General features: G+C 39.9%; 1 protein-coding gene across 1 annotated transcript in view; it reads right to left on the reverse strand.

Moving 5' to 3' along the window:
- LOC133654998 (uncharacterized) overlaps positions 1-27,733 on the reverse strand; it is a 120,321-nt gene that overhangs the window by 60,473 nt on the left and 32,115 nt on the right. The window contains exon 2 of the mRNA XM_062054882.1: positions 24,427-24,508. Within this exon, the coding sequence (XP_061910866.1) occupies positions 24,427-24,443 (17 nt within the window). The 5' untranslated portion in view covers positions 24,444-24,508. The remainder of the gene's footprint in view (positions 1-24,426; positions 24,509-27,733) is intronic.

Raw genomic sequence — 27,733 nt, forward strand, 5'->3', positions numbered from 1 at the left:
TCATTCATTTCATTGATTTATTGACTAATTGGCCCCGGGGCCTCTTTAACACTTGAGTAAACAAACTAAATGAGGTGGGAAAAACGACAGTAAGCCCAATAATTACACAATTATAAGACGCCGGGAGATTTGATGGACATATTAAAATGAAAGAGAAAAAGCGCAGCGGGGTCACGAGGTTTGAGGAAGAGAGATTTTTAACAAAGAGCTCATTAGTGTGCGTGCGTCACCACCAGACACACCAATAAGTCTGATAGTTCTCCTTCCTTTTCCTTTCCCCTTCGTGCACTTCGTCTCCTATCCATGTCTGCATGCGATACTTCGGCGTGCCCTTTGCAGGTCCCCAGGCTAAAGAGTTCATCTTATCGATCTTCCTCTCCGTCATGATTTGTTCCACCTCTTCCCCCGGATGGCCATCGATCTCCGAGGTAACGCAGCCTGATTATAGAGTGTGCGCAGGATAGCCATATTTTGGAGGAAGGGAGGGAGGTGGGGGCCAAATAAACGCAGATAAAGACGAGAAGTGTGCCAAATTACGGTGCTGTATCGCAAGGGAACTCATTTAGGCAGGGGTGTCCAAACTTTTTCCACTGAGGGCCACACATGGAAAAATTAAAGCATGTGATAAATAAATAAATAAATGGGTTATACTTGTATAGCGCTTTTGTACCTTCAAGGTACTCAAAGCGCTTTGACAGTATTTCCACATTTACCCATTCACACACACATTCACACACTGATGGCGGGAGCTGCCATGCAAGGCGCTAACCAGCAGCCATCAGGAGCAAGGGTGAAGTGTCTTGCCCAAGGACACAACGGACGTGACTAGGAAGGTAGAAGGTGGGGCCATTTTGATATTTTTTATTTTCAAACCATAACAAAATATATGGATTTTTTTTATTTTATTTTACCTTTAGGGGTCCCGGGGACCATAAAGGGTCTCAGTTATTAAAATGTTAAAAAATAAGTCTAATTTTTATTTTATTCTTTTATTTAACGCTTACAGTAAATCTCTATATCAACTTTAAAAAAAAAAAAAGTTTTATGGCTTTTCTGTCAAAAACAACTTTGTTTTTTTTTATAGTACAACTGAAATATGCAGTATTTAGTAATTAGAGCCCTAAAAGATCAATAATGCAGGAACACCATTGATTAAAATTATTTAATATTTTTGAGTCATCACAGTGAAAAGATAAATAAAATACCACTAAATATATTTGTGATCCAAAAGGTGCCCCACTCATAAAGTGATACATTTTTATTAGTTTTTTGTTTTGTTTTTTACTTTCTACACTTAAGTTACGAGATCAACTTCAGATATATCTGTCGATTTTACGTTTGAACTATTATTTTGTTTGTTTTATGCTCTTTTGTCAAAGAAAACGTTGATGTTTTTATATTGCAACTACACAATATAAATGATAATGGGTTATACTTGTATAGCGCTTTTCTACCTTCAAGGTACTCAAAGCGCTTTGACAGTATTTCCACATTCACCCATTCACACACACATTCACACACTGATGGCGGGAGCGACGTGACTAGGAAGGTAGAAGGTGGGGCCATTTTGATATTTTTCATTTTCAAACCATAACAAAATATATGGATTTTTTTTATTTTATTTTACCTTTAGGGGTCCTGGGGACCATAAAGGGTCTCAGTTATTAAAATGTTAAAAATAAGTCAAATTTTTATTTTATTCTTTTATTCAACGCTTACAGTAAATCTCTATATCAACTTTTTTTTTTTTTAAAGTTTTATGGCTTTTCTGTCAAAAGCAACTTTGTTTTTTTTATAGTACAACTGAAATATGCAGTATTTAGTAATTAGAACCCTAAAAGATCAATAATGCAGGACACAATTGATTTAAATTCTTTAATATTTTTGAGTCATCACAGTGCAAAGATCAATAAAATACCACTAAATATATTTGGGATCCAAAAGGTACCCCACTCATAAAGTGATACATTTGTATTAGTTTTTTGTTTTTTTTTACTTTCAACACTTAAGTTACGAGATCAACTTCAGATATATCTGTCGATTTTACGTTTGAACTATTATTTTGTTTGTTTTATGCTCTTTTGTCAAAGAAAACGTTGATGTTTTTATATGGCAACTACACAATATATGCAATATTTACCACATAAAACATTTTCAAGTGAAATATTTGAAGTAATTGGAGCCTTGAAAATAATTCATTATAACTTGGATTTTTTTGTCATTATTTTCTTTTTGAGCAATGGCAAAAAATAAAGAAAGACAAAAGAAAAAAAAAACAGCCTGCATGGCAGCTTTGTGTCAACATTGCAACTTTTTCTCGTTAGATTTCACCTCATTCCACTTTTTTTAATGTTATTTCTTATTTTTTGCAATAGCATTTCCAGAATGTGTGGCGGGCCGGTAAACAATTAGATGCGGGCCGCAAATGGCCCCCCGGGCCGCACTTTGGACACCCCTGCATTTAGGAGACGCTTCGCCAAATTATGTGGTCATGTCGTGCGACGTGTTTACTAGAAGCATGTGATTACATCTGCAAAAAAGCGCTAAACCTAATAACGCAATTACAGTGAAACATTGCACCGTTGCACGTAAAAAAGCAGCAGATGGTGCGTATTCACTCAACCGCAGAGAGCACCAGGCATTTATTTGAAGGAAATGCCTATTGCAGGAGAAGTCGCTATGTTATTCAAATAAGAGGCATTTATTAGTTTAAGTTGCTACAGGATTTGGCTTGTGTTCCTTGACCCAAGTCCTCATCTCGTTGGGCAGCATGCGAAGAATTTCCTCCAGAATGAAAAGCTCTGCGATGTCATCTGTGGAACGCTGCTCTGGCTTGATCCATCTTCTGTAGAGACCTTTGAGTCTGTTGCAAGTCTCCTTGGGAGATTCACCACTAGGAATGTAGGTTGAGCCTATAAGTCTCGGGAGAGATATCAAACTTAGCAAGGAGGGCTTCTTTAAGGTGAGCGTAGACGTTGGAAGCATCTTCCCCCATCGCAGAATAGGCATCCAGGGCTTTGCCGGTCAAGAGTGGAACAAGTCGGCAGGCCCAGTCAGACTGAGGCCAGCCCCAGGTGCGAGCGATGCGCTCAAAGCGGACAAGAAAGTTTTCAATGTCCTCATTCTGCTGGGCCTTGTCGGAGATGATGGTCAGGTGGCAAGGAATCTCTGGACGGCGACGCTTGAGGACTAGGAGTTGGATGTGGGCGAGTTCTGGGACTATCAACAGGAGTACGGTTAGCATTTTGGTTAGTGAGTGAGTGATCTAGGCTAGGCCTTGTACAGACAGTTTTTAACTCCTGGAGTTCACGGACCAGGACAGCTTCCCTACGTTGCTGTCCAATCAAAAAGTCTTGGAACATGTTAACCAGGGTAGGTTCACCTAGCACTCTTTCAGTCCTTGGTGGCTTAGCCGACCACCTAGCCTTCCCAGACCCCTTCCTATGCTGCTTACGCCTAGCCCCAGAGTTCTCAAAACCTTTGACGTCTTCTTCCACCCAACTTCACGCTCCTCAGCCATAGTCGCCCGGTCCAGCCTCATGGCCGTGGCCCCTCGACCAGCCGTCTCATCAGTCTCCTCTGTCATTGCCACCTCAGACACTTGGGATCTCAAACCAGTTTTGGCCCGCCCTCTGCCAGGTTTGTTGTAAACTCTGCGGCTTGCCATCCCACCACTGCCACCATATGTCACACCGTGCCTCGGGTGAAGGTAATGTAACCTTTGCAAACCAGACTTTCAAACCAAGGATGGCAAGGCACGCAGTAGGTAACAGTTTACAAACATTTATTTACAACCCAAAGTGTCATGAGGTGAACAACAACAAGATTAAATGTTTGTAGTTTCTCCATGTTGAGCTTCCTAACAAATGTGCACGGTTTGAGAGGAAGTTTAAGGGCAAACGGTGACAGTGGGGGGGGTCAAACTGTCACAGCAACACTGTGCAAGTGATCAATATCAATTTGTCTGCTCCCATGGGGTGCATTATGGCTAGAGAGTCACGTAGGGCTGGGCGATATGGCCTTTTATTAATATCAAGTGAGAAAAGCCTGTAGTGTAATGCCCGCAGCTAAAAGCACCTGTGTGAGAACGTATACTCGAATACTCACGATATGGTCATTTTCTACATCGCACAGAGACAAACCCACGATATATCAAGTATATTTGATGTATCGCCCAGCCCTAGTGTCACGGCGCATGCGCAGTCCCTCATTCCATCTGCAGCAAGTGCCGCCGGCAGCTCTGCTAGGAGCGCCCCCGGGACACGCCCCTGCTTGCTCTTCCCGCATCGCGGCTATGCGCCTGCCCGGCTGCGGGCAATCCACAATCAGCGCACCTGGATCTGATGAGGGCCGAAGATCCAGTGCCAGAACGTAGTTCACTCTTTGTCGTAAGCATCCCGTCTCTGGCATCCCTCCTTGTACCTGCTCTCTGTGCTTTCCCTCTGCCCGTGTCTTACATGTCCTCTGTGTTCCCCGCAGTATTCCCTCCGTCTCCATTGATCGAGCTGTGCGCCTCGCTTCATTGGACTTCCCTCCGGATTTTGGACGGTTTCCCTCCATCCTCGACCCCCGCTTGGACACGGACCTCGACGCCTCTCTCCCGCCCCGACCTCTCGCTTACCTACGGACTTCCTTCTTGCCTTGCCCCACTGGACTTTTGGACAATTCACCCAACACGCACGAACAACCCCCTCTGGTAACATTTCCATTATTAATTCCTCACATCGTTTGCACCATACACTCTTAGTAGCATACACACCCCAACACATCATTAAAGGCCTACTGAAACCCACTACTACCGACCACGCAGTCTGATAGTTTATATATCAATGATGAAATCTTAACATTATAACACATGCCAATACGGCCGGGTTAACTTATAAAGTGACATTTTAAATTTGCCGCTAAACTTCCGGTTCGAAACGCCTCTGAGGATGACGTATGCGCGTGACGTAGACCGGCGAACACGGGTATGCCTTCCACATTGAAGCCAATACAAAAAAGCTCTGTTTTCATTTCATAAATCCACAGTATTCTGGACATCTGTGTTCGTGAATCTGTTTCAATCATGTTCATTGCATTATGGAGAAGGAAGCTGAGCAAGCAAAGAAGAAAGTTGTCGGTGCGAAATGGACGTATTTTTCGAACGTAGTCAGCCACAACAGTACACAGCCGGCGCTTCTTTGTTTACATTCCCGAAAGATGCAGTCAAGATGGAAAAACTCGGATAACAGAGACTCTAACCAGGAGGACTTTTGACTTCGATACACAGACGCCTGTAGAGAACTGGGACAACACAGAAATGATCAAGTATGACACATAGAATAGATCTGCTATCCCCGTTTAAATAAAAAAAATTCATTTCAGTAGGCCTTTAAGTTCAATAAACCTGTTGAGCTTATTCCTGTCGTTGTGTCGTCTCCTTCCCCCGGTGAACGTAACATAGAGGCCATGAAAATCGTAAAAAAGTCATGCCGGATATACTCAGTGGCCTTGAGACCTACTCAGTGGCCTTGTGGTTAGAATGTCCGCCCTGAGACTGGAAGGTCGTGAGTTCAAACCCCGGCCGAGTCATACCAAAGACTATAAAAAAATGGGACCCATTGCCTCCTTGCTTGACACTCAGCATCAAGGGTTGTAATTGGGGGTTAAATCACTAAAATGATTCCCGAGCGCGGCCCCCGCTGCTGCTCACTACTCCCCTCCCCTCACTTTAATATCGTCAGATGGCATCTATTATTTTAACGACTCGCAGCGCTATTTAAAAACACCGTTAAATAGACCCATGATAAATTCATAAAAGAACCAAACTTCATGAATATTTTTTGGCACAAACAAGTATGTTCTCCAATCACTCTACCACAAAAAAATTAAGAGTTGTAGAAATTATTGGAAACTCAAGACAGCCATGACATTATGTTCTTTACAAGTGTATGTAAACTTTTGACCATTTATGAGTGCACATGTGTATTACTGTGTACTTTGTTTCAGTGTTAATAATACAATTGCGTTATTAAGAACACTTCATATTGCTCCTAAGTTTTTCCTGTGCTAGTACAATTTTTTTTCTGTGCTACTAATTGTTTTCATTTAGTAGCCCCACTGCTCCTTGTGAAAAAGCTAAGCTTATAGGCCTGCTTCCGGTTCAAGTCATGAAAAAGGAAGTACATTTTTGCATCCAAAAGAACAATAACACACGTGTTCAGTCTCTCTATCGGTGTAATGCGAAAACTATTTATTGAATAAATAAATAAATGATAAATGGGTTATACTTGTATAGCGCTTTTCTACCTTCAAGGTACTCAAAGCGCTTTGACACTATTTCCACATTCACCCATTCACACACACATTCACACACTGATGGCGGGAGCTGCCATGCAAGGCGCTAACCAGCAGCCATCAGGAGCAAGGGTGAAGTGTCTTGCCCAAGGACACAACGGACATGACTAGGATGGTAAAAGGTGGGGATTGAACCCCAGTAACTAGCAACCCTACGATTGCTGGCACGGCCACTCTACCAACTTCGCCACGCCGCCCCTTACAAAACATTACGGCCGTTCGCAAAGAAAAATATGTATATTAGCCGTGCTAATATACATATTTTTATGTATATTAAATATATACATAAATATATATTTATGTATATATTTAATATATACATAAATATATGTATATACGGTAGGTATATTAGGTACCTACCTACCTAATATAGGTACCTAATATACCTACCGTATAAACATATACGGTAGGTATATTAGGTACCTACCTACCGTATATGTATATACGGTAGGTATATTAGGTACCTACCTACCTAATATACGGTAGGTAGAAAAATTATACCTACCGTATTTTCCGAGCCTTAAGCCGTTTTACAAGCTGCGGAGTGTAAAGCGTTGGAAAAAAAGTAGCGGCTTAAGGCTCGGAAAATACGGTAGGTATAAGCTCCAATTTACACTCAAACTCAGTTCGTACCACAGTTGTAAGAACAGAACTTGTTGGTAACCTGAAGAGCAGTAGAATAAGCTGATGACGCTTGGACTCTCTTTTCTGATGACTCATATAGTGAGTGCATCTGTATGTATTTATGTGTGTGTGCATAGAAGCCATTTAGTACTCCAAGAGGCTATCAAACATTCTGTCAGAGCTCCAGCATGATAGGGTTCACATTAGTGAACATGAAGAACATTCCGTGAGTGCGTCTCGTATCGTCAACGGTCCTGTCTGAGGACTTCCAGTCCGTCGGGGAGGGCTGATTCACGCCGGCGCAGTAATTACAGAAGGAACTGACTTTTTTTTTCCCTGCTCTTGGCTCAGTACTGTCTGGAGACTGATTGCTAGGATTTATTATACCGTTTGTGCAGTTGTATTGTTGCACAGCGAATAAACCGGTAGTTATTTACTGTCACCTGAACGTCGTTGACGTCACCGTGTTCTACACGCACACGGAACACTTCATGTTTGATCAAATGCAGCGCGACGTAAACAAGCATTTGATTGTTTGTGGCACTTCACGCCCACACATGTTGTATTCATCCAAATCCTCCATTATGTGAAGTGCCCGTGCCTACAGAGTTGATGAGTAAACGACTAATCAAATGAACTTTGTTTTACGTCACGCCCTAGTCAAGTGCACTTGTTTTCATACCGGGCGAAAATAGCTCTGGGATTGTCGCGGTGAATGATTAATTCATCGGCCTAAAACCATTTTAGAGCTGACTGCGGATGAGAGGCAAAAAAAAAGGAACAGTTATCAATCGTTGCAGTGGCTCAGAGGATGAGTGCTCGCGTCATTGTGGCTATATTTTGTCTTTCTCTCTCCTGCAGTGCCTTTATTCGCCCCTCTTGCTGTACCTCATAATAATGATTAATATCACTCTCATATTGCACTCTTTGATTTTACAAAGCATTTTACAACATATGCATCAGGACATGTTAGTATAGTGTACTATCGGGAGACCAGGCTTTTTGCTCCGCCGCTCCCAGTCTGCGGAACACTCTCCCTGACCACCTGAAGGCACCACAGACTGTGGATGCTTTTAAAAAAGGCTTAAAAACCCTTCTTTTTAAAAAAGCCTCTTTTTTTTAGATATAAGCATACTAGTTCTAGCTATATGGATGTTCTAGTTTTTTTTTTTTATTATCTTTTTTTTTTTAATACACTGTAGTACTTTGAGGTTGTTTACTCAATGTTAAGGGCTTTTTACAAATAAAATATATTATATACTTACTCGCATATAAGTACCGTATTTTCCGGACTATAAGGCGCACTTAAAATATTTTTTTTCCCCTCAAAACTTGACAGTGCGCCTTATATCCCGGCGCACCTAATGTACGGAATATTTCTGGTTTTGCTCACCGACCTCAAAGCCTCAAACCAATGTTATTTGGTACATGGTGTAATGATAAGTGTGACCAGTAGATGGCAGTCAAACATAAGAGATACGTGTAGACTGCAATATGACTCAAGTAAACAACGGCAACATTTTATATGTTCCATTGAAAATATAGAACATTACACACGGCACTCAAAAATCGATCAAAATGTTTTAGTACGACTTTGGTAAGCTATGAAGCCGCACCGCTTGATGGATTGTCGGCGCATTAAACATACGAGTATTATTATGATGTGTGTATAAGGTAAGACATAATATCTGGCGTTTTGTTTCGCAATATTATGCAAAAGCAACTTTTCTTACCTTCTGGTACCTGCTGATCTGTATTTGGGATCTGCATAAATCCTGAAAAATTGCGTGTATCCGCCTTTGTAGTCTGTGCCAACACCGTAGTCGATAAGCTTCTTCTTTTTCTCTATCTTCTTGTTATGTGACATTCATCCTCCGCTGTTGCCATTTCTAATATAAAGTAGTGTAAAGTTCTTACTTATATCTGTCAGTAAACTCGCCACGAAAGAACTAAAACATACCGGTGTAGTGAGTTTACATTATTCACCCAAGGAACTCTAGTTATTAGAGAGTTCCGGTCGGACGGTTTTTCACGGGACACATTTCCGACCTTGTTGTTGTTTCCGGATGAGAAGATGCTGCCTCGTTATTGATTTAAGTAAAGTCTAATTTGTCATTAAAACAGTTAGCTCCATCTTTTGACACTTCTTCCACTCCCGTCCTTGCACGCTACACCGCTACAATAAAGATGACGGGGAGAAGACGCTGCCGAAGGTGAGCCACGTAAATAAGACCGCCCACAAAACGGCGCATCCGGAAGCGACTGTCAGAAAGTGGCTTGAAGATGATCTGTAAAAGATAATCTATACAACATTTTGACCAAAGAACCACCATTACATGTTATGTAGCCCAAAAGGAAGTGTTTTACATTTAGAAAAAAATAATAATAATAATAATAATAATATGACTCCTTTAATGCGCCCTGTAATCCGGTGCGCCTTATATATGAAAAAAGATCGAAAGTAGACCATTCATCGGCAGTGCGCCTTATAATACGGTGCGCCCTATGGTCCGAAAAATACCGTATTTGTTTGCCTAGAAAAACGTCGGCAAATGTCTTGGAAATTTGCACGTGCAAACCAGCAGGTGGGGTTGAATAAACCAACATACCCTAGTAGGGCTGCAACGATTAATTGACGACCATATTCTCCGGACTACAGTGCGCTATACAAGCGGCACTCATTAAATATTTTTCCAAATCTTTGCCGCACTGGACTATAAGCCACATATACATACATTGTAAAATTAGTTATTAAGTGTTTCCAAACGGTGCCTGTACCGTGGCAGTAAAACAGCTGATCAAACAATCGGTTGAAAGATCTCAACAGAAGAGCACTGCAACACCTGCAGTGAGCGAACCCGTCCAAAAGATGGCAATAGCACAAACAATAACACACTTTTCCAGTGTCTTTGCTTTATTTATTTATTTTTTTAACTATTTGCATTATGGCCATTAGCAAAAAAAAAATCCATAAATCAGCCGCACCGTTTTATAAAACACAGTGTTCAAAGTGTGGGAAAAATGTAGCAGCCTATAGTCTGGAATGTACGGTAATAAACATGTATCACATCCAGAGTGCCTGGAACTTAAAAAAAAAAAAAAGTGAATTGTGGATATAGTTTCCACATTTAATTTAAACAATTGGACAATTGAAATTGCACTTTGAACAAGCGCACAACAAAAAATTAATTATATTTAGAAAAAAACTCAGGTAAGCAGAAAAAATATTTATTTAAACTATTTCCCCCAAAAGAAGCGTTGAGGCTATAAAATAGGGATGTTCAACTGGCAGTCCCGGGGCCAACTCACAGTTCAAAACTTGGGAGACAAATACTTTTCCAGCAAATTCCTAAAAACACTAGGATGCTCCTGTTGTTTTGAGGAACTTGGACCAGTACAAACACATAAACAAAAAAAACATAGAAGAATTAAAAAATATCAGCTGGAGTCAAGCGGGGCATTTCGGGGGTTCGGGTGGATCAGATTTTAACGTTTTTAAGACGCTTTAGAAGTCATTTCAACATAGAAAGTCTGTAAAAATGCAATTTTAAGAAAACAGCCTTCTTAGTGGGGTGTGCATGTATGAAAAGATCAATTTGAAGTTCCAAATAAATTCAAGAATAATGACATAAATATGATAAATATTGTAACTGTAATTGTTGTTTAAAACATAGTCAATTCATGAATGCAAGATTGCATTCATGGTGTCTGCTACAATTATGTGTTTGTCTAATAATGACAATAAGCTTTTGATTACATGTAATCGTAATAAATTCATGATTACACTTTATAGTACTTCATGGTCAACTTTCGTAATGCAGCACTAGATCTAGTACAAGTTAGTGCAGACCTGGGCATTCTGCGGCCCGCGGGCCGCATCCGGCCCTTTGTGCGTCCCTGTCCAGCCCGCGTGAGGCCAATTATAAATTACAAAATACATTTTAAAAAGTATCTATGTCGAGTGTGCAATACAACGGTGCTGCTTTTGTTTTGAAAATCGTTATTTGTATTACTTCCGTGTGGACGTATGCGTGTGCGTGATTGTGAGTGAATGTGAACAGCTGCAATTACAAAATAAAGTTGAAAAAACATCTATGTCCTGCGCGCAATACAACTGTGCTGCTTTTATTTTGAAAAGTATTATTTATGGGCGTGTGTCCGTGTGTAACCTGCGAGTGAAGGTGCACATGCAGCGACAAGTGATGCACGGTTTACACCCGAGACGCTAAAAAGAGAAAAGTTGATGAGGAATGCCGTGTTTTCAACAAGACATGGACTGCCATGCAACGTTCCTTCTAAGGTGCGTGCCTGCGCAATTGCGCACTGCTCAAGCGTCCGCTGCGCGCAGCAAGTGTATGCCGCGCACCAAATCAAATCCCATCTGAATTCTAAACAAAATAAACATATTTATTCTATGGAATTTTGCAATGCAACTTTGAGTGACAGTGACAACAAGCGGCCCTAACCGTGTTCGTCAACACCGTTCAATTGAACACCGTTCAATTATTGTAACGTCTATCGAGATGCTTCGAGGACAGGAATTATATCGATCACTTTATTGAACAAAACTTTTTATATTCGGACATAACCACACCAAAAACATGAGTAAAACAATTCTATCTCGAAAAACTAGTCATTTTCTGCCGTACAAACCAGGCCAAAACCAACTTGTCATCTGTCACCAACACGCATAGCACTAAACCACTGGTGCGTTTATGGCCACACAAAAAGTCGGACAACTCAAACACCACACAAAGTTACACTATGACTCCTCAGTCATACGTGTGCTTATTTTACTGTCATTTATTATTAATGTTAATTTATTTATATTAGTCATGGAATGCTGTTACACACACTATGTTGAAGTATTTCTATTATTATTAATTATTATTATTATTATTATTTATCTTACGGTATATATCAAAAATAATATTGAGCAAAATTTAATTGAAATATTGTCGATGTGGCCCTCCAGCAGTGCTCGGGTAGCTCATGCGGCCCCCGGTAAAAATTAATTGCCCACCCCTGAGTTAGTGGGTTTAATACTTAAAGTTAAAGTTAAAGTACCAACGATAGTCACACACATGGGTCCCATTTTTATAGTCTTTGGTATGACTCAGCCGGGGTTTGAACTCAGAGCGGACACTCTAACCACAAGGCCATGTGGGAAATTTGTTTAACAACATTTGTAACTATGACTAAAATAAATGAATGAAAATAAATAATTGTATTCTAATAATTGCTTTTCCTGTGTATTGCTAAGAGGGGCCAAAAAGCCACCAGTGGTACTTCTCCTACAAGTTAAAATAAATGTTCTCTATCAGGGCTTCACTATTGTTTTCTATCATGATGATGTAACACACAGTATGAGTTACAGTACTCCTTATATACAGTATGCCGCTGACGACGACTCCCTTATTCTTTTCAAATCTCCACATTAGGTCTGTACAAATGTGTACTTACTACTCTTACTGGGTACAACAGGTTCGATTGAGCACTGCTGCCACCGAGCTGCAGGCCTGTGTGTCGTGCTAACATGAATACTAGTGTGTAAAATAGGGATGGGCGATGTGGCCTAAAATTTATCGTGATAAATATACATAACAATTTCAAAACTGGTTCCAAAGGCTCCTAGTTTGGCTGCTAATGCATGTGGTAACATATTACATCATTTCCAGTTGTATTATTTTGTTAAAGCCAATATTAATCGAGCCTCTTAATTTACTGTTATTTTCTGATTACTTTCTGCTGTAACATGGTTCTATCTACACTTGTGTTAAAATGTAATAAGCACTTATTATACTGTTGTTTGGACAATTTACATTAGTTTTAGGTGATATTACAAATGTGGGTATTGATCCAATACCATGCAATTGCTAATTGCAAGGGCAGTATTGGCTATACCAATGCTGATACCGACCCTTTATTTCTTTACGATTATTGAATGTTTACATTTTTTATTACAATTATAGTGTTACGGTTCAAACATCTGCCGCCTCTCACTCTGCTGTGCGCTCCGCTGAGCGCGCCTTGGGACACGCCCACCTGCAGCACTCAACAATCAACACACCTGGCGCTGATGAGATCTCTCCTGCCTTCTTAAGCTAGCGTGTCCTGCGTTCCAGTGCCAGAACGTAGCTACTTGTACCAGTACAGTAAGCCTTACACGTCTCTAGCTTCCTTGCCTGTGTGCGTCCTCGCTCTTTGTGTTTCCTCTCATCGTGTCATCCAGCAGCCCTTCGTCATTCACTGGTTTCGAGATGTGTGTCTCGTCTCCCCGGATCCCTTCTGGACTTCCTGCTGCCTTCCCGGATCTCGACCTCACGCCTGCCCCCGGCTCGCTGCAGCCCCTGACCACCTGCCTGTCCCCGGACCTCCGAGCCTGCCCTGCCCTTTCTGGACTTCCGCACCGATCTTAACACGCACCTTCAACACCACCTGGTAACCCTCTACATATTATCTCTACACATAGTCACACCATATATATTTGGATTAGTCACATACTTCATTCTTGTATGTTAATAAACACGCTGCAAGCTAAACGACGTCCCTGCCTCCGTGCCGTCTCCTCCTCCACTGTATTGGGGACACCGTGGCGCGGTTGGGAGAGTGGCCATGCCAGCAACCTAACGGTTCCTGGTTCGATCCCCACCTTCTACCAACTTCGTCACGTCCGTTGTGTCCTTGAGCAAGACACTTTACCCTTGCTCCTGATGGGTCGTGGTTAGCGCCTTGCATGGCAGCTCCCCGTGTGTGTGAATGGGTGAATGTGGAAATAGTGTCAAAGCGCTTTGAGTACCTTGAAGGTAGAAAAGCGCTATACAAGTATAACCCATTTATTGTTACATGGAGTCAGATAAAAACTAAGGATGGTGGTGTAACAATAGCAATTAAATAGTTTTGTTATTTCCTACTCTGCTCTAATGTAAACCTTTTTTTTTTTTCTTAAAGCCCTCCAGGGATTTATTTCTGGATTTTATAAACAATAACAAAAACGATAACATTTTTGATAGTAAAAAATATATATATAAATCCAACCACTTGGGGACGGTGTGGCGCAGTTGGGAAAGTGGCCGTGCCAGCAACCTGAGGGTTCCTGGTTCAATCCCCACCTTCTACCAACCTTGTCACGTCCGTTGTGTCCTTGAGCAAGACATTTCACCCTTGCTCCTGATGGGTCGTGGTTAAGCCTTGCATGGCAGCTTCCGCCATCAGTGTGTGTGAATGGGTGAATGTGGAAATAGTGTCAAAGGGCTTTGAGTATCTTGAAGGTAGAAAAGTGCTATACTGTCCAGTGTTTCCCATAAACTGCCAAGATACCTGTGGCGGTGGCTATGGGCGTGGCTATGGACGTGGTCACCATGACATCATCGAGTAATTTGCATAATTTACTACAATGATATGATTTTCTCTAAAAAGGCTCAAAAAATGTATACTTACTAATTAATAATAACAGTTTTGTTTTAAACGTCCATCTATCCATCCATCCATCCATTTTACAATATAATTACAACACTTTATGTACATATTTATATACAGATTTGAACAATAAGTTATTCACTGAAATATATTTATTAATTGTGGTTCTTACAAAAAATATATCTTATAAAATATAAAAGCTAAAATGTCTCTTAAATCTCTGCCCCTTTAATTAGTGCATACTAAATAATTTAACTTTAGTCTACTACTACAACCATATTATTTACCAGCAACATAAAGTGAAACAGAGGCAGAGGTGTCCTGCCACAGTCAGTAACAAATAAACAGAAAACAGTAGTGGTCAAATACAAACAAGGCAACAAGAGAAGTATCCTACACTTCTCTTTTGTAAAGTAAATCTGAACAGCCGATATGGGCATTTACATCAACTATATGATTTGCCTGAGAAGCTGGACAGGACAAAAAAAATAAATTAAATAAATTAAATAAAAAATTAAAAAAATGTTTTGTTTTTTTTTGGTTTTTTTATTTGTGGCGGACGTAATTCTTTCGTGGCGGGCCGCCACAAATTAATGAATGTGTGGGAAACACTGCTGTCAATACGTGGACTTTGGGGTGTTGTGTTTTCCCGGAATGTAAAGGAAAGTTGGCGCGGGCAAGGCGTGAAGGTAAGGACATGTTTATTTTTGCACTAACAAAAAGAACAAACGAAAAGCTTGCACAAGACAGAAATACAAAAACTTGGCTAATGAAACAAAAACTTGCACAAAGGCAAAAACTATAAACATGAAATATACAACACTTACTGTGGCATGAAAAAACGTGCAGGGAACGACGGCTTGGAATGAAAGGTAGCAGAGGTAGTGAGGATAATGTCACCAGGACGATCAACAGAAAAAGACAGGCTTAAATAACAGTGACATGATTAGTGACAGGTGCGCGAGTGCAAAGCGTGAGACAGGTACGTGACATGAGGACAGGTGAAAACTAATGGGTTGTCATGGAAACAAAAACAATGGAGCGTAAACAGAAACTAAAGAGTCCAAAAACCAAACATAACTAAACAAAACAAAACATGATCCAAAAGACATGACATACATATACAAGTATAACCCATTTACCATTTACCATTTACTGTTAGTATCAACCATACTCCGATTATATATTTAGTATTGTTACTGTCAATATTTGTATTGATCCGCCCACTTTTGTTTACATGAAAGAGCCTTTAGCGGTTAGAATGTCCTGCTAATGTAGCATGTTTAGCTATTCCTTGATGACACTTGTAAGAACTTTTTTTTTTTTTTTTTGCTGCCAAGGAGGCAAAGAGTGCTGATTTAGAAGTGGCTTTGCTGCACTCTGAAACATTAGCTGTTACATTGCGTTAAGGCGTGTGTTGGTTCGCTTGTCGCTGTCAAATTTGCAGGACACAGCGAGAATGTGTCATCAACATGCATTATCATGACATTACGATAATATTGAACGCTTTATGGTCGGCCAAATATACATAATTTATATCGTCTATATCGTGCAACCCTACGTCTCGGTGCTTCTCAATTATTTTCTGTGTTTCTATTCATTACAATCACACTCAACAGGATTTACATGTATGTAGGCAAAGCACATACCTTTTACATGGTACTGTATATCATATTATAGCAAATATATTAAGTTAAAGTTAAAGTACCAATGAATGTCACACACACACTAGGTGTGGCGAAATTTTTCTCTGCATTTGACCCATCACCCTTGATCACCCCCTGGGAGGTGAGGGGAGCAGTGAGCAGCAGTGGTGGCCGCGCCCGGGAATCATTTTTGGTGATTTAACCCCCAATTCCAACCCTTGATGCTGAGTGCCAAGCAGGGAGGTAATGGGTCCCATTTTTATAGTCTTTGGTATGACTCAGCCGGGGTTTGAACTCACAACCTACCACTAGGCATTAATCTTATGAATCAATACAATCAATGAGCATGTTAGATGGGTGTGCATGTAAACAAGGTGTGTTTTGATGCCACGCAAACGCGGCGTGATGGAGTGACGTCAGACGGCGACTAGAGACCTGTCAGCAGATGCTATCTTGCTTAATCTGAGCAATTTTATTATAATCAGTGTTGGCGTTTAAGCACTTTTTGTGTCTTTTTACGCATTGAAATCAGAAAGGACGCGAAATTCCGGAAGTCCGTGCGTCCCCGGACGCGGATTTTATTTATGATTTTTTTTACCGATTAACGTTTTCCACCGGTGTTTTTTTTTTTTTATATATATATATTCTCCGTGTCAAATTATTAATTATTATTTATTGGTCGACTTCAAAGTAATGCACTTTCCGGTACAATTTCTTACATTTTGATTCGCTGAAAGTTTTATCAATCACAAATACTGCATTTCCGGTATTAGGACTTATTGTTTTGGTCATGGCAAGCAATAAACCCAAGAAGCAAAGCTTCAATGAAAAGTGGCTTCTGGAGCCACTTTTCAGCAAATGGCTCACTTATGACGATGGAAAGATGTTTTGCACGCCATGTAAACGGGCTAAGAAAAAGAAAACCTTTACGACCAGGTGCACTGATTTTCAAAGATCCATCCTCACCAGGCACCAAGAAACCCCCTCCAATTTGGGTCCCTGCAATTACGCTCTTTGGTCGGAATGACGAGGCCGTCGATTTGTTACATCTCTTTATTTATGTTTTCCACAAAGCCAAGCGGACATCCACCATGCTATTAACACTCCTGAACATGCTAGCGCTCCCTCTCCTAACTTGCCCAATCACTTACACATGTCACTCACCCCACATACCGCCATTCTTAAAGGGGAACACAGCTTACGGCCATCACCAAGCCACAGATGAAATGCTAGAGGCATTGAGTGCCACTGTAATAAATGACATTAAAACTAACTTGCAAACTTCTAAGTTTGTTGGCATTATTTGCCATGAAAGTGTAGATGTGGCGGTTTTTAAACGACTGACGATCTACATACTGGTGAGAATAATCAATACAATTTGTCAGATGCATGTAGGGCCTGGCACACCATTATCATGATTTCATGACCAAAGCAAAACACTTTTTACACTTTTATACATAATAAACATAAATATAAATATTTATACATTTAAATACACCTACAACTTATTAAATGAAAATATAGAAAAAACTACCGGCAGCGGTAAAGTTTAGAGCCAAGAAGGAAAGAAGAAAGTTAAGGAATGTTTATGGTAAATGGTAAATGGGTTGTACTTGTATAGCGCTTTTCTAACTTTTTAAGGAGCTCAAAGCGCTTTGACACTATTTCCACATTCACCCATTCACACACACATTCACACACTGATGGCGGGAGCTGCCATGCAAGGCGCTAACCAGGTCCCATCAGGAGCAAGGGTGAAGTGTCTTGCTCAAGGACACAACGGACGTGACTAGGATGGTAGAAGGTGGGGATTGAACCAGTAACCCTCAGATTGCTGGCACGGCCACTCTCCCAACTTCGCCACGCCGTCCCCGTTTATAACTGAATACATTTACATATTCATTAAAAAAAATGCCTTTTGTATTATTTTTTTAATGAATTAAATAACGTTCATGACAACCTTTTTCCAAAACACAATACAGAATGTGAAATATAACAGGATGATGCATACATTTATCATTCGTTTTCAAAACGTTTACAAAAAAGTGGGACCCCATTTTGAAAATTCCTAGCGCCAACACTGCTACTGGATCGCTAGACACTGGACTTTGAGGGTATTTTAGGAGGTAATATTGTTGCGTTACAAACATTAGTGTGGTGTTGCTTCCTTATTTGTGATTACGCCAAGCTGATTATCACATTCTTTAGGGCTGGGGGATATGGCCAAAGAAATCATCCAATCTCAATTAAAATCATTATTTTTCACATTGTTTTTTGTCATGATCCGTTGCCCAGGTCGTGTTTTGGTTAGTTTGATGTTTCCTTAGTTGGTGATTAGTTCTGTTTCAGCACCCTTGTTTGTTTCCTTTCTTTCCATGGGTGCTGATTTTTGTCACCTGCCTCTGATTAGTGGTCGGGACGCTCGCTTGCTCCCGGTCACTGATCTTTTCTTTCTCCGCCGTTGAAGCCGTTATGCCGCATTCATCTTCAAACACACAAACCGTTTACCCAACCGCCACTATATAACAACTGCAGGGTGTTTGCTGACACCGCAGAACGCTCGGCCGCACTCCCGACATGATGCATCGGAGGGGAAAAGCATGATAGACGCCAATACGAGGCCATTTGGGAAATCTACAGGCGGTGCTGAGCAGCGGTAATGTCAAAGTGACAGATTTTGTTGTTGTTGTCGCTGCTTACGGGATGCAATAACATGTGTTTAGTCGGCCGCTTCCAGAAGGTTGCGTTCAAACCGCAAACAGGAGCTCATTCATATTGTAGCATTTGTCTAGGGGGTTAGGAAGCAGGTTGTGTATTTGTTCCTCCACATTTGTTTGATACACACCACAGCTCAGGCCCTTGAGATGCATGTTTATATAGTACTCAACCTAATTCATTCATGCAGAGTGGAAGGCTGCTGCATGCATTAAGTGGAGATGAACCAATTCTTAATGACGGTGTCGAGGGTGTGTAGTGTGCATGTGCGGATAGACACCGTCTCACCACACGGTTAAACGCTTGACAGACTAACACACGCAAAACACACTTCACACATCCGACAGTCATTCTGATTAGGGTTGTGGTGGTAGGACATTTGCCATAACAGTGCTTGTTATGTGCCAAAATAATACAAAAATTAAAAAAATGAGAGCGGCGAGGCGTAATCAGGGGGGAGTGAAACACGGAAATGTTGTTTTTGAACCAATCTGCCACATGATGAGGCATGGAGAGCGGTCAGCTGGACATTGCACAAACAGAAGCAGCGGCTCATGGCTTCTGTGAAATATGTGTTTTGTCAGGGAAACGACGTCACTGGAGGGCAAATTAGCATTTTAAGATGTTTTTATTTGGGGTGGGGGGGTAAGAGGAATACAACAGTGAGTAAAGTTACTCAGTACGCCATTCGCTTTAGTATAATCTACAGAAGTGCATGATAAAAGAGCAATCAGGTGCAGATATGAATAAATAGATTACTGTACAGATAAATATATTGCACTTTTGCATATGCATCCACGTTTATGGCTGTATTTTATATTGTCTTTATGTTCCGGCGAGTTAATCCGTTTTTGGGGGGGGAATTGAGGGGATTATTATGATCACATATCATTAAGTAAGACTATGTATTATGTGAAGGGGGCAGGAAAATATAAGATTTTTCTTCATCCTGCTCCTTCTCAGGCATTGGTGTGTAACAATGTAACTGAATAATTGTGTTATAATTGTCTATCAAAGATGCACATCAATGAAGGAGATAAATAAAAATGATGATGATGATGATGATGTGTCAAGATTCTTATGGCCTGAGGTGAAGAAGCTGTTACAGAACCTGGAGGTTCTGCTACAGAGGCTACGGAGCCTCTTTCTAGAGTCCAGCAGTGAAAACAGTCCTTGGGTGGGGGTGGGAGGAGTCTTTGCAGATTTTCTGAGCCCTGGTCAGGCAGCGGCTTTTTGCGATTTCCTGGTAAACGTTACTTAATTAATTAAAAAAAGTATACAAAAGAAAAGCCATTTTTATGCATACGTAAATGTATTCAGTTATAAACATTCATTTACTTACTTATTTCCTTCATGGATCTAAACTTTACCGCTGCCGGTATTTTTTTCTATATTTTTATTGTAATCTTTTCAGAATGTGTTTGTTGTATTTTTGGCCAAACTAAGACAAAGAAAACAATCTGAAGTTGTCTTTATTTTTTTAGTTTTAATGCCATGATTTTAAGAGTCCGGCGTGTGCACATGCGGCCCCTGAGCTAAAATGAGTTTGACACCCCTGCTCTACAACCTGTGTGCTCCAATAACGGACTATCTACCATGAATTGATTAACGTGGACCCCGACTTAAACAAGTTGAAAAACTTATTCGGGTGTTACCATTTAGTGGTCAATTGTACGGAATATCTACTGTACTGTGCAATCTACTAATAAAAGTTTCAATCAATCAATCTACATCTCTGTGCATTATAATATATGCACTATTTTTTTTTTTCACCTGACAAACTGCAACAGAACTCAGACAGTGTTTTTTTTTTGCTGGCCAGGCTGCAGTTTGGACACCCCTGCTCTCTTATGTGTTATGCTATAAAGTTCATTTCATACATAAAATTCATTGAGACTGCTGGGCGTTAAAAGCAAATGGCTTTGCCGCCCTCTGGTGGCCTTTTAGAGTACATTTCTGCTTCCAATTGAGCTCCAACTCATTATGCTTATCTCGTCGACAGCAGTTGGCTTTGTGAAATAATTATTGACCTTTCTTTAACACAGAAATGGGAAATAAAAAAAACCATCAGAATTGTTAATTACTAAAATTGTATTTCCTCATTACATTGTGTGTGTGTGTCTGTGTATGTGTGTGTGTGTGTGTGTGTGTGTGTGTGTGTGTGTGTGTGTGTGTGTGTGTGTGTGTGTGTGTGTGTGTGTGTGTGTGTGTGTGTGTGTGTGTGTGTGTGTGTGTGTGTGTGTGTGTGTGTTCTTGTATTTCTACCCTTCTTGAGACATCAACAAGGAAAAGTACCTTCCACATGAGGACCGGTTAAAAAGTTAGGACATAAATCATGGTCCCAATACGGAAAACCATTGCATCTAATAGAGAATGTCTCATTTGCACCCCTGGTGGTGAAAACAATCAAAATGAGGGTGTTCCCAAAAGGGAGGGATTTTTTTTTAAAAGATCTCCCCTTCTGGTCAACATATGAAATAACAAGTGTGTGTAAAAATTTGAAGTGCTCCCCCTCTGGCCAACATATGTAATAAGTGTGTGTAAGAAATTAAAATGCGCCCTCTTTGGCCAAAATGAATTTTAAAAAAATTAATAAATATGTATATAGAGACATACTGTAATAACTTGAAGTAAATAATGGAGCTTAAAAAACAATTAAAACAAAAAATAAAAATACATTAACTAAAAGTAGTCTTTTTCTCGCAATGTGTCGACCTTTTTCTTATAAAATTGGGAACAATTTCTCATATTCTTTCTGTTTCTGTAATATTGCAATATTTTCTCGTAAAATTATTACTTTTTTTATGTAAAATTATTACTTTTTAATGCAAAATGGTGACATTTGTCATATGAAATTCTGACTTTTGTCAGGACATTGCCAACGTTTTTGTTGTTCTTGTAAAATAGTGACATTTCTCGAATACAATTATGACTTTTGTCATAATTTTTGCAGAGTAAAATTAAGATTATTATTATAATATTGCCCAAATTTTTAAGTTTTCTTATAAAATTGTGACTTTTGTCGAGTAAAATTACGACTCTTTTCATAAAATCGCCAACAATTTAAGCTTTTCTTGTAAAATTGCGACTGTTATTGAGTAAAATTCCAACGTTTATCACAATGTTGCACAAATGTTCAGTTTTCCTTGTAAAATTTTGACTTGCGTTGAGTAAAATGACAACTTTTATTATGATACTGCCAAAATTCCAAGTTTTTCTTGTGAAATTGTGACCTTTTTCTTGTGGAATTCCAACTCCAGTTTTTTTATATTTGCATAGCATGTATATATTATTCATGTTGTAAATACAAATCTTTATATACCGAGAAAGGGTGGTCCTAAAGAGGTAGCCATTTTTCGGAGGTCTCAAGAAGGTAACAAATACAAGAATGTGTATGTGTGTGCCAGGATAGATATGGAGCACTCATAATACATGTCTGTGACAGAGAACTGAGTGTCAGTGTGCACACATACGTAGGGATGCATTATCATCATTATTATATTATTATTGTCGATGCCCCCCACACACCCCCACACCCTTGCTTGTGCTTCCTGTTGCGATGACTCACCAGTGAATCACAGAAGATGGCGCGAGTCACTCGGCCACAAGTGCAGCCTGAAGCTGAAGGCATAGTGTCACCTTTAAGGAGCCAGGAACGCTCATTACCGGGCGCCTTCAACAATCCCTGTGGTGTCACGGTCACTATGAGGCGTAAAGAGCGGAGGCGGCTGGATCCTGAGTGAATGGGCTGGTCAGACAAGTTGAGGTTCAGCAAGCGGGAAGGAGGCTCATTGACAGAGTGGGAGAAGAGTGTGATTCACGGCGACACACTTGAACGCCAACGGAGAAATACAACACTTACGGAGGACGTAAACACACCACATGTAACAATGGCCGTGCCGTATCTGCACAAATGTGTGAATTAAGGAACAGGAAGGAGATTTAGACCCTGTCTACATTAAGCCGGATAAGTCATTAAACGAATAACTATTTAGCCTAAGCCCCATTTCAGCCACACTAAATCATCGTTTAAGGTCCCAATCCTTGGATACATTTTTTACACGGGTAAGTGCGCCGTGTATTTCTTGAATCTCCGGCTCTTTGCTTTGTATGGACTCATTGATCGTTCGGAGAGGAAGTGACGCCAGAAAGACCGCGCCCCACACAGGAAGTGACATCAGAAAGAAGGCACCACAGCCAGCTTCATAATAAAGCGGTTTCGTAACTCGGAGCTAACCACTGGAAATATTGAGGCAAGTCATCCAGACATGCCCGTGTTTCTCCTTCCGTCTGTACAGACGCTTGTGGGAATCACGATTGCTCAAATTTTCCTCCAGATGGTCTTATCTTTGTCCATGTGATGTCAGATTAAACAAAAATTGAGCTGTTTGGCCACAACACCCAGCAATATGTTTGGAGGAGAAAAAGTGAGGCCTTTAATTCCAGGAACACCATGCCTACCGTCAAGCATGGTGGTGGTAGTATTATGCTCTGAGCCTGTTTTGCTACCAATGGAACTGGTGCTTTACAGAGAGTAAATGGGACAGTGAAAAATAAGGATTACCTCCAAATTCTTTAGGATAACCTAAAATTATCAGCCCGGAGGTTGGGTCTTGGGCGCAGTTGGGTGTTCCAACAAGACAATGACCCCAAACACACATCAAAAGTGGTAAAGGAATGGCTAAATCAGGCTAGAATTAAGTTTTTAGAATGGCCTTCCCAAAGTCCTGACGTGTGGACAATGCTGAAGAAACAAGTCCATGTCAGAAAACCAACAAATTTAGCTGAACTGCACCAACTTTGTCAAGAAGAGTGGTCAAAAATTCAAGCAGAAGCTTGCCAGAAGCTTGTGGATGGCTACCAAAAGCGCCTTATTGCAGTGAAACTTGCCAAAGGACATGTAACCAAATATTAACATTGCTGTATGTTTCCGTTTGACCCAGCAGATTTGGTCACATTTCCAGTAGACCCATAATAAATTCATAAAAGAACCAAACTTCATGAATGTTTTTTGTGACCAACAAGTATGTGCTCCAATCACTCTATCACAAAATAAATAAGAGTTGAAGAAATTATTAGAAACTCAAGACAGCCATGACATTATGTTCTTTACAAGTGTATGTAAACTTTTGACCACGACTGTATATAAGGCGCACTGGGTTTTATGGCGCACTGTCGACTTTTGAGAAAATGAAAGGATTTTATTTGCGCCTTATAGTCTGAGAAAATACAGTAGTGTTAATGTAGCAAGCTACTTTTGCCGTGTAGCTCGTAGGGTAGCTTGCTACAATCCTCTGAGAATAGCTTCTCCTGAAGCTTAGCTACATTTAATCCACAGTAACTAGTATCTTATCACACTACATTTTCCAAGTAGCTTGCCCATAAATGAATCCCTAATGGGTTTCGCTAGATGATAAAAAATATACTCAGTATTTACTTAAAAGGACCTGCTGCTCCTCAAAGCCATCATTCACAATATCACTCAGTGTGAAGGACACTGCACCATTTGATTGCACTAAAATCATTCTGCTCTCCCAGTGCCGTGCACCAGCCAAAGAATGGGTCGCAACAGTACCAGGAAACTCCAAAATAGAGTCAGGAAGTGCATTTAGTAAACGCGACGAAGACGGAACCAAAACACTGTAAACTAGACTAGGAGGCAAGAAGCCATGAGGTCACTTACTCAATGAGTTGCTCCATTCCAGCAACCTCTCCAGGTTGGGATGGTGGTCCTTCAAACGTTCTGGGAAATGTTGGACTCCAACCTAAGAAAAGCGCAGAGAACAAATGATCAATTTTGCAAGAGAAAACATCTTAGCTCCCCAAAAACTTGCATACTTACATTTTTACTTATACATTTTTTTACAGTTAAAGTGCTTATGCATGATGTTTTAATTATTACTGTTATGTATTTTATTTATTCATTAATAGTAGTATTATTACAGTACATATTCATTGTTAGTACTATTATAAGTAGCAGTATTATAATAGTACTAGTAGTAATGTCATTATTATGCATTGTTATCATATTATTATTATTATTGATTTATCCATCCATCTTCTACAGCTTGTCCCTTACGGGGTAACGGGGGGTGCTGGAGCCTATCCCAGCTGTATTCAGGCGGAAGGCGGGCTACACCCTGGACAAGTCCCCAACACAGTGTTATTATTTTGTTATTTAATATTATTATTAGACAATGAGATAGGTCAATGATTGGCAGCAACATCGGTATTCATGTATTGTGTTGCGTTGGCCTAAAAACAACTTTAATTATTATTTCTTATTTATTTACAAAAATCTCAAAATTTTAATCCGTGGTATAGAAGAAAATCAAGAAAATCCCACTCAATCCCAGCATTACAATACTTAAATATACGAAATAAGAAACTAAGTCATACAAATATACAATATTTTATACAATACTAAAAATACAAAAATAAAATAAAATAAAACTAACAGTATCATTAATAACAATAATTGTTTAATATTTTTCATTCAAAATTGGATTCTTAAAAAAAATAAATAGCGAAAAAAAAAAAAAATATATATATATATTTTTTAATTTAATTTTTTTTTTAAATTGTTTCTTGAAAATTATGAATCGATTTAGAATTGGAATAAATTTAAATTGTGACCAGCCATGACGTGCCGACATTTCCAGGGTTTAGCCTGCCCTCCGCCCGAGTGCAGCTGGGATAGGCTCCAGCACCCCCAAACCCCCGCCCCTGCGACCCCGAGAGGGACAAGCGGTAGAAAGTGGATGGATTTGGATGTGAATCGATTGTTTTCAGCACCCCTACTATAAAGCCCTCCATAAAACATCCGACAATGTTGTATATACATTCTGTAAGTATGCATGTAGTGTAGTAACAGGCACATTCAGTAGTGCTAAGTGCTTAACAAAATACAAACACATAACAATGACATACAAAGTTCGCTCTCAAAGGGATGCCGACTGCACAAGACTTTCTCTGTTGAGCTAGCAAATTCTAATCCTCACTCTTTTGATAAAAAAATGCTGACAGCGTCTTCCTAGTGATGTCATCGGGTCTCGGTTGAGAGCCAGTGCATCCACTGACTTTCTCGATTCGGATTTTTAGCTAGTAGCAAGCGAAATTTCAAAATTTTAAACTTTGACAAACTTAAAGGCAACTCATGAGCAGCAGTATGAACAACTCCAGTAGATGGCATTATCTCTCAGCTCTTGATAGTAGTCTGAGGTGCTGTGAGCAAGGTGCTGTGTCACCATGCCAGAAAAGTAGTTCCTCAGTGTTAGCTCTTACAATAACAATGACTCAGTACTTTAGTTGATATGCAGGTCACAGCATGTAAAAGGAGCTTTGTTGAAATTGTTTATGTTTTTTTAGAGGGCTTTATTGGCAAAATAGAAGAATCTCCATTACCTGAATTGTTGGCCGCCTCGTGCTAGCAGTCTTTTACTTTGTAAAGCGCAGACAAAAGGGAAAGACAGGTCTGTTCTTGTCTCACATAGGGATTGTGAATGATGATTTAAGAAGTGTACATGAATATATGTCAAGGTAAAGAATTCTCAAAGGGACATTTTTTGTCATAAGGAACAAATGAGCTTTGCCAATTTGAGCTACTTTAACGGAAACGTCAATTTTATTCTTTTGAAACAATAACCTCAAATTCGACCTATTTTCATTCAACACAGCTCAAATCTCTTAAGGGAGTTAAGTGGCTTTATAAGTTTCTTCAATGACGATGGGGAGTGTGCATTTCCAATGGACTTCTGCTGTCTTTAATGTTTAGTTCTTCAAGAAACCTGAGCTTAATAAACCTAATGGATGGCAAGAATGTGCCCAACAACGTAAAAAAGGTTATTGTAGTAATGACTTGCAAACCTTTCAGAACACTGAGAAACACTTTAACGGTCGTTTTTATGATGCAGATTAATTATGCTGCATTTGCATTTAAAACAATTATCAATAAATGTGGATGGGTAGCGAGTCAGGTGACAATCTAGCTCGCTCTGTGTGTACATAGTAATTAGGCAGAACATCTGGCAAAAGAGGAAATACGCTGTCAGGCTGGAGGATGCGCCCTTCATCTGAAACTGCTGAATGATGTGGGAAAGCAAACAATGTACAAAAACTCAAGTTCTGGGACACCTAGTAGAAGTCAAATCAAGTATGTATGTACATACGTACGTACGTACGTACATGTATATATACGTACGTATGTGTATATATATACGTTTGTACGTGTGTATATATACGTACCTACCTACCTACATAGTTATGCATATACACATACATATACACACACACACATATCAATCAAAGTTTACCTATACAGTCCTTAATCACAAATGTCTCAAAGGGCTGCACAAGCCACAAAGACATCCTCAGGGCAAGAAAAAACTCAACCCAACGGGAACAACGAGAACCCTTGGAAGGGACCGTAATATATATATATGAATATATACTAGGGGTGTAACAGTACACAAAAATTTCGGTTCGGTACGTACCTCGGTTCAGAGGTCACGGTTCGGTTCATTTTCGGTACAGTAAGAAAACAACAAAATATAAATTTTTTGGTTATTTATTTACCAAATTTGTAAACAATGGCTTTATCCTTTTAACATTGGGAACACTATAATAATTCTGCCCACGTTAATCAACATTAAACTGCCTCAAGTTGTTGCTCAGATTAAATAAAATGACAAAACTTTTCTTCTACATATAAAAAGTGCAACATTAAACAGTTTCAAGTCAAGTCATCATGCTTAATTTATTACAGCATTTGGGAAGCCTGTAGTTGATTTATTATGTAAATGTATTTTTATCAACATGTGAGAGCAGGGACCTTGCCATTCAAAACTAGGCTGCTGCATTACTAATGATTAATGTAACTATAGCTGAAAAAATAGTACAAGCAATAAGAATAAGCAATAGGAGAGACTACACACACACACACACACACGCACACCGCAAAATGAGCTAACGCTACGCTAAAAGCGAATTAG

The sequence above is a fragment of the Entelurus aequoreus genome, linkage group LG08, assembly GCF_033978785.1.
Source record: "Entelurus aequoreus isolate RoL-2023_Sb linkage group LG08, RoL_Eaeq_v1.1, whole genome shotgun sequence".
Taxonomy (NCBI): Eukaryota; Metazoa; Chordata; class Actinopteri; order Syngnathiformes; family Syngnathidae; genus Entelurus; species Entelurus aequoreus.